The sequence below is a fragment of the Hyposmocoma kahamanoa genome, unplaced genomic scaffold (assembly GCF_003589595.1).
Source record: "Hyposmocoma kahamanoa isolate Upper Pololo Valley unplaced genomic scaffold, ASM358959v1 232, whole genome shotgun sequence".
NCBI classification, from domain to species: domain Eukaryota; kingdom Metazoa; phylum Arthropoda; class Insecta; order Lepidoptera; family Cosmopterigidae; genus Hyposmocoma; species Hyposmocoma kahamanoa.
The window spans coordinates 7936678-7945684 of NW_020653750.1; the positions used below are offsets into that span (position 1 = coordinate 7936678).

General features: G+C 36.3%; 1 protein-coding gene across 1 annotated transcript in view; it reads right to left on the reverse strand.

Annotated features, from left to right (window-relative positions):
* LOC113228410 (protein asunder) overlaps positions 1-8952 on the reverse strand; it is a 27194-nt gene extending 18242 nt beyond the window's left edge. The window contains exons 1-8 of the mRNA XM_026461696.1: positions 8737-8952; positions 8455-8529; positions 7247-7392; positions 6822-6971; positions 6376-6466; positions 5327-5455; positions 4302-4412; positions 1503-1663 (exon numbers count right to left, since the gene is read on the reverse strand). Of these exons, the coding sequence (XP_026317481.1) occupies positions 1503-1663; positions 4302-4412; positions 5327-5455; positions 6376-6466; positions 6822-6971; positions 7247-7392; positions 8455-8529; positions 8737-8952 (1079 nt within the window). The remainder of the gene's footprint in view (positions 1-1502; positions 1664-4301; positions 4413-5326; positions 5456-6375; positions 6467-6821; positions 6972-7246; positions 7393-8454; positions 8530-8736) is intronic.
* Between the last annotated feature and the right edge of the window lie 55 nt (positions 8953-9007).

Genomic DNA, 9007 nt, shown 5'->3' on the forward strand with positions numbered 1-9007 from the left:
TATATTGTATATATATATGTTATATGTGAATACATATAAATATTCTTAAAACAAAAGTTAGTGTCTTATTTTATTTCAGTTATTCCATTTTACTTTTTCTGAAAAAAAAAAAACAAATTTAGAAAAAAAACTAGGGCGCTGTGTTTTTTTCAAAAATGTGAAAAAAAAATGTTTTTTTTTTCAAGTTACAACACTAGTGATGATTAGATTATTTGTGTACCTTTAAAATAACATTTAAAAAAAAAGAATCAATGTACTAAAGTAAATCATTCATACCACACGCCCCATACGCAAAATAGGCGCCTGGACATCGAGTTGCGGACACCAGCCCGTTAAACCATTTATCATAATTCATATTCGTTAAAATTAAAACAAAGTCCATTGTGAGTTGTAAAAAACAAAATGCGCTAAACAACATAACACTGTTACAATACACCTGACGTATTCGTCAGATGAATGCCTCCGTTCCGCATTCCGTCCATTTCTGAAAGACATGGTTATTGCCAAAGTGATATATTTATATGACTCATGTGACGTCTTGTATATTAGTGACCTCGTATATAGGGTGCCTATAAAATCTATGACAAGCTGGAAAAGGGATGTAAAGGGGCCGTGTCTTCCAAAAAAATCCTTCGATTTATGGAAACATTCCCAAAGACATTTTCTTTAATTAAAGATTTTTACATACATTATGATTTTAACATTTCTCCCGTAGAAGCATCTATATATAATAAAATTAATTGTTTTTGCTTTCTTCTTAATTTTATTTTTTTAAATAAATCTGGTTTTTAACGTGCTGAATATTAAATTATATTCTTCACTAAAAATTATATGAGAAAATAAATTAAATTTCTTTTCATTATTTTTGGGTGCATTATTATTATTATTATATATTAAACAATATCGCATTCGTTGCTCTGATCCAAAACTAAAGTAAAAGTAAAGTAACTAAAGAACTTGTGAAATGGAAATCGGAAACAACGACGGTAACACAAACACTCAGACCCGAGACAATGTAGAAAAGTTGGTTCTCTACATTGACTCGGCCGGGCATCGAACTCGAGACCTGAGAGATGGTGACACCATGAAAACCGGTGGGCAAGCTACTCGAGCAAGGAGGTCGTTAAATTGTAATACGTCGTAATTATAATCTGCAATCGAACAGCTTGAAATAAACAGTATATTGAAAAAAATGTAAAAAACCAAATATAATATAGTGCGGCCCTCTGAATATCCCTGTTCCAGCTCATCGTCAATTTCACAGGCAATCTGTATAATCACAGGCGTTTGAAGATTTAAGTACGGCAAGCTTGGCAAGTTCTTCTTTTTCGGTCATGCTGATGATGTCAAAGTGTACTATATTTACTAATACTGATTTGTATAGTAGTTACATTGCAAATTTACTGTGAATCGCCAACTCGACCAAGCCAATGGGTGCTCTGATAGAGTGCGTCCGTGTGCATATGTTAGTATGTGGCTGTGGCTATGAAATACTAACTAACCTAGGAATTTCAAGGGTGACTGATCTTCCATTGAGTAGGAAGTTGACGAGACAGGCGGACGGCCGAGATGCGACGTCGGCGGGCGTGACGCGCCACAGTGGCCCGTTACAGCCCCCTGCACCACCCTCCGCACCGCGCGGCGTCCACCACCGAAGCACCACCTTCACAATAAATAAGAATAAAATATACCAATGGATTTATATTACATAAATAATGTATGAATGTTGAACAGTTCAGGATGTTAGCTCCGAATGTGTTATCTCAGGACAGGTTATTAACCGCGTGGAGGAAGCAAAGAGTCGTATTCTAGAACTCTATTCAATGCTCAAGTCAGGATTGCACTGGAAACACAAGCACTGGAATTACGACCCTAATGGCAGGGAATCGAGTATGATTTCGAGTGCTTTCATCCATACTCAAATCCTGACTCTACTCAATGTAGAGTTCTAGAATACGACCCTAAGAGTCTTGGAATAACTATAGACAATTCTTTGCGCTTCGAGAGTCACATGTTGGGCCTTGTTCGTAGTTGTTTCCATCGCCTTAAGGTTTTATACGGAATACGTGATTTGCTCAGTGAGAAAGCACGTATTGCTGTTTGTGAGTCGCTCGTTTTATCTAAATTGAATTATGGCGACATTGTTTATCGGCCTCGTCTGCTTGCAAAGACTCAGCGATTATTGAAATAAAATGTAAAATGTAATATTTTATATAGAATATAAAATGCTTGCTGCAGATTTTGCTTCAATGTCCCTCCACGAAGTCATGTATTAACCATTCTAAACTATGTGTCAATGCTCAGGATTGTCTGTCTGTCGACTGTCGAAGAAAGCTTCACCTTGCTTGTCTAATGTTTGACATCATGAAATTTAAACGCCCTGAGTATCTGTATAATAAGTTAGAATTTGCAAACTCAGCACATACTCGAGCTACTAGGGCAATTCTGGCAGGTTATATACACCGCACGGTAACTTTTGAGGGTAGTTTCCGTCATCATCATCATCAGGCTACAAAGTGCTGGAATAATATCCTCCGCCAATAAGATCTGTGCATACTAAGTTTACCTTTAGGAAACTCATTAAAGAGGTTATTTTACGCAAACAAAAACTTGGTATTCCGAAGCACTTTGAGTCTATGGTATTGCTACCTTTCATCAATAATTTATTTTTGTAACTCCTATTAATCTAACACTAACACCAATCTAATTATTCTGTTATTATTACTATGTGGACACAAACCAACAGTACTAACCATAAAATTAAATATGATTCTATAAACATTTAATTCTTTTCATATAAAAGCAGAAAACGGCGAATACCCTAAGGGCGCATTCCCACTATGTCGTCACGTTTTATTATCGTTGAATGACTGTCGTGTCTAGCTTGTTCCCATATCACGACTATCTGTCGTGGACGATTTTTTATCGTTGAACGACTGTCGTGACTAGTTGTTCCCACAAGATCGTGACGACAATTTATCGTTTCACGACAGCCTCCTTGCCCATCTCTAGCTACGACCCAACGCTACTGCAAAGCGAGCAGAGGGCGCGGGGTACGAGAGGGGAGGGCAGAGAGCAGAATACTTTCGGACAGCGGTAAATAAAACGTGACGACAATAAGAGCCGCGACAATCTGTCGTTACGTTTTTATCGTGACTTTTTTTATCGTCCGATGACTGTCGTTCTAGCTGTTCCCACTATGACGACAGTTTGTCGTTGTAACGATAAAAAATCGTGAACGACAGTTAATCGTGTCGTGCTATATGTGAACAACTCCATTTAAATATACAAGATACGACACTGTAAACTGCACGACAATCTGTCGTCACGACATAGTGGGAACCCGCCCTTATAAGTAATACCCCATCACGCACTCACTGCCGCGCAGCGGTTTCGCCGTTTTCTGCTTTCCTCGGGCGTAGCAGAATATCAGTATACGTTGCTCTAATTGAGCAGCAATTACACTGAGCTACGGCCGTTTTATCACCACAGCGCACACATGCAATGCGTTGCGAGCTTTTATTGTAATGCCTTACATATTTCTGTTTGTACTCTTTGTTATTTAAAATTTAAAAATAATGATATCTTGTTTTAATGCTTATATAGTATTTATTGCAGTGTTACTTTTTTTTGTACTATTGTCTTTTTTTGGATTAGTTTTTTATTTATTTTGTTTGTTTATGTATATCGCATGTGTGTGTTTTATGATAAATAAACCATTTATCGATCTATCTATCTATCATTATGTTTTTTAACCGACTTCAAAATAAGGAGGAGGTTCTCAATTCCACTTATGCTTTTTTTGTATGTATGTTACGCGATAACGTGAACCGATTTTGATGATTCTTTTTTTGTTGGACAGAGGGTACCTCAGTGTAGTGGTCCCATTTAAATTTGAAGAAAATATTCCTCTAAAGGCGCTCTTTCACCGAGAACATTCGCTTGTAACATAACATTCAAGATTCGTTTGCGAGCATTACATTACAAACTACCTCACTCACCGGCGAGCATTCGCCTGTAAAGATTAGTTTTTGAGCATTACATTACAAACTACCTCCTTCATCGGGGAGCATTCGCCTGTAATGTAACATACAAGATTCGATTAGGCTGCGAATCCATCAGAGATGTGCGAGGTAGCAAGGCGTGCGTGTACCTCTAAGAGCCCGCGAGAGCCAGGAGTACCCGCGAGTGCCTCTGAGTGCCCGCTAGTGACATTCAGTGGCCGCGAGTGCCTTTGAGTGCCCGCGAGAGCCAGGAGTGTGCTGCACTGTGCGAGTGCATATTTTTAAATACGGACTTACGGATTCTGTAGCTTCAGCGGCAGTCTGAGCTGCCCTTAAGCCTGCGTGAGCTTCTAATGAATGTATAATTTCTACGTCGTAGTTGGCACTGGAACTCGCGTTTTGTTCTTCCTGGAATGAGAGCAAAAACAAAGTCGTAACATGCAAAGAAGAAATAGTTCAAAGGACTTAGACACAAACATTGTATTTTCTGCTTCGGCAAATATATATTTTGTACTTATTGATTGCTTGGTAGCATTAAAACAAATATTTATGCCGTTTTGACGCATTATGCCAGAAACGCAAAATACCAAACGGGCAGAATGCCAGATCCGCAGAATGCCAGATCCGCAGAATGCCAGTTTCGCAAAATGCCAAATTTGCAGAATGCCAGATTCAAAAAATGTCAAATGTCACTGACAAGAACGGGCATTCATCCTCCTGACGCACGAACTAATGTCCAGTGGTCGTCAAGTAAAGAGGACGTCATTCGGCTGAAATAATGAGTATAATGAAGCAAGGTTCTGATGTTTTTTTAATTTGTTAAAAACAAAATGTAGTTTCCTCTAACTACTAAATAACTGATCTTTGTATCATAAAGAAACTTGCTAACTTTATAGCTTCAATTAGGTATTACTAACTTAAACCTGCCTACACAGAGACCTTTGCTCTGCGTCAGGAGGAAGGCCTGTTCCTGGCAGTGACATTTGGCATTTTGCCAATCTGGTATTCTGCCAATCTGGCATTTTGCGAATCTGACATTTTGTCCGTTTGGCATTTTGCGTTTCTGGCATAATGCGTCAAAACGATTTATGCAATGTATAATGCTGAAAAAATATATTCAAAAATCGATACCTCCAATGAACACTGCGCCAACTTTACTTTTTGCTCACTTTCTGTTATTTTTGTAAACAGCCATATTTACTTACTAACATTATGTTCTCCGAATTTTGTGAAAAAATGAATAAAGAAACAAAATAAAAATAGAACTGGTCCAAAAATGAAGTGGGCGTGGTTTACATTGGAGGTATCGAAATATACCTTACCTTCATAGGAATACCAGTAACAGTGGTAGTGGCAAGTCGATAGTGCGGGAGCACTAGACGTCCCAGGAGATTAGCTAAATTACTAGCGCGAGAAACTATCACTTCCACACCCATCAGACCTCCTCCCATCTAATAACAAATATTGACAATAATTAAAAAATATTATTTTGTTACACCAAGGCAGTTTAATGGTACTGGTAAAAGGTACATATTGTATAATATTCGGCGAAATACCGTATACCTAAAAACAGGAGAAAGAAATAAGAAAGATCACAGTAAATAATAATGTAAATTTTATTAACGCTTCATTTCTTTATCTAAAATATTAAAGGAAATGTAACATACTTAACTAAAAAAAAGTTTACATATCAAATGATAATTACCAATATATACTCATGAATGAAAGTGGGGAAAACAATAAACGTAAGAAATTATGGTTAATTTCAAAATTTGGAGGAGCAAAGGTGCAACCCGACAGACACTCTTAAAGTGTTGGTATGGTCAGCATAAAAATACGTTAGATTGATGACCAAGAACATCTCCAAAGATGAGATTGATTGAAAGCAAATATTCTAGACGGCCGCCGTGGTCAAGTGGCTTGCACACCGGTTTTTATGGAGTCGCCATCTCTGAGGTCCCGGGTTCGATCCCCGCCTGGGTCAGTGTAGAAACTAACATTTCTATATTGTCTCGGGTCTGGGTGTTTGTGGTATCGTCGTTGTTTCCGATTTCCTTAACACAAGTGCTTTATCGAGTTCTTAGGTTTTCGCGATTGTTACATATAGGAAATGAAACTATTTTTCAAAATTTTAGTTTTTTCAAACAAACCAACGTTTCGGGTTCTTTACAGTCAACCGTGACCATGAGACCTGTAAAGGGCCCGAAACGTTGGTTTGTTTGAAAAAACAAATATACGCGATTTAAATCCGGAAAAATTGTTTCATTTCCCACAATTGCTTTAGCTAATTACTTTGGGATCAGAGCAACTAATGTGATGTTGTGTAATGTTTAATTTATTTATTTCTTATTAGCATTCCTTCATTACTTACCTCTGTTAGAGGTTGATTACTGACTCTTGTTTCTGCCTTTTCTGGAGTAACATTTATTATCACTAGATGGCAGTAATTTACAACTAGTGACCTGAAATAAGTAAAGATAAACAATAAAAGTAAACAATATCATTTACTGCACCTACAATAGCAAATAGTGTGAAGTATAAACTTAGTGTGAAGTATATGTATAAACAGTTTATATTAAACTTATCACCAATCAATCAGAGTGTTTTGTTTACTTCAGTATTTAAACAAGCTATAGGCCAATAGGAGGCGTGATAACTTAATTCCGTACTTACTACAAACTGTAAGATTTGCCACGAGTCCCCCAATGAGTTTTTCACTACCTATTACAGCCCGATTCCAGTGGACTAAAGCCATCAGGCCTTTAATAGCCTAAATGTAAAGAACTCCTTATACTGAGTAACCAATAGTATACTTACTGTGTAGTAGTATTGGTTGTCTCTGTACTAGTACTAGGTTGAACAACAGCTGCTTTCTTATTTTGCTGAACAAGGGCATTAAGCGCTATCTCTGCTAGACTTCTTATTGAGTCGTCATCCCTTGCACTAGTTATGCATATAATACGGCCCCTAAAAACAATATTAGGGACACAATGAAACCCAGTAAGTACATGATGATGAATGCAATAAAACTTAAGAGTTTAAAGCTGTCAGGTTTCTCGTTTAAAGCATCAGAATAGTTTTATAGACAAAGACGGTATTTGCATGTAAAATTATTATTTTATCATACTTTCAGAAATATTTAATAAGTTCATTTCCCGAAAGTTGACATTTTCTTTAGTAACTGTATTGTTTTTAACATGTGAAATATGTATTTAAGTAATACATAAACAAGGACATACTACCTGTTCTGAAAGTGTCTCTCAGATTGAGGCCTGGAAGCTTGCATGGGTGAGGGCTCTGCCAAGGCCTCAATGGCAGCACATAATCCCACCACATCACCCCCTGCCCCTCTACGGACTTGACCCACAAGACATAAACCATTTAAAATCTGTAAATTTTGGGACATAGTCAATAACAATTACCCTTTCAGCATTGTTAACTTTGGGCCTGTTGACAGCCACCAACGAATGTCTTGAAGCGGAGTTCTTAAAAAAAATGCTTTAGATTAACTACTCATAAGTGAGCCAAACAGATAAATATAGAATGTTTATTGTCATGCTTTACTTGTGCAACAACATAATAAAACAAATGAATTAAAATAGCAACACACTGAAGCTAAAATTAAAAGTGGTAATAAACACATGCTTGTCATGTACAATTAAATTATTATTAATACACATAAAACATGGGTATTAATGAACAGCTTATGTGTGCTGCAGTAAGCATTTATTTGGGTAGACAAAGGGTCTATCATATAGGTACTCTTTATGTATTATATTAAAAATAGTCTGGGATGATCCCTACAACACAATTCATAAAAATCTACACAATATAACCTCATAATATAGTAAGCTAATTTACATATTCCATAAACTATTTTTATAAGCCTCGCTTTTAAATGATAGCCTTTGTTTAAGTATATACATTAAATTAAAGTAAAAATAACACCAAATCAATGTTTATTTGTAAGAAATGAGCAGAAATAATTTTTTTTCAAAAATTCATTAAGTTTTTTACGACAATGTGCAAAAGTTATTTCATTACACTGCATTTGCTGTGCATGTGCATTTGCATTTGAGATGAGGTATATCAATAAAAAATTTCAATAATTTAATGAATATTTATAGTGCACTGTAGGTTTTTTTCCTAGTTTCGGTGGAAAAGGTGAAAATTTGTGACATTGAAAAGAAGTTTCGAATGAAGAATATTTTTTAACTATTAATTAAGGACATTTGGAACAAAAACTTAAACTTGATAAATTCCCGATTACAATTTTGTCTATTCTCATTGAATGGATTTGTTGCATTGTCAGATTTGTGCATTTCAAACGTATTTTTAAAGCAGGTGCTGCAAGTTGGATAAATTAGTAGTAGAAATAACAAAAACTTTGGAATTAAAAAATAAGTCTAAATGTTTTGTCGAAATACTCCGCAATTGTAAAACATCTTACATGTGTTAGATTTTGTTGAGTCACAGCCCATGTATTTAGAATATGTGCAGCTGAGTCACTAATAACAAAGCGAACCTGAAAAAAATGAAAAATTCTTAAATACCTATTTTATGCACCTACAGTATGTAACAATGTTTTAACGGAATTTCTGTATTACATACATATACGGATTATCTTCTAAGTGAAATTAGTTTACGAAAAATAAAAGTCTTGACAAAACTTCAATACACTTGATATAAGAACAGGTTTATCTATACCTAACCTATATGAAAAACAACGTACCAACTTTCCCTCGGGAAACAAGTCCCAAACTACGCGGCAGTATTCCACCGCAGCTTCCACGCTGCAAGTCCACAAAGACTTGCATATTGGTGGTAAAGGCACGCACCCTGGTCCCCGGCTCTTAGATACATCAAAGTCAATCGGATTATCCGAAGAAATGCCAAAATATGGAGTATGATCCAGCACGAATATGGTTTTATGATTTGTTGGAAACATGTTTTGCAACATGCATTACTTTCAATAGCAAATAAACAGAGATTTCATTTTCAAT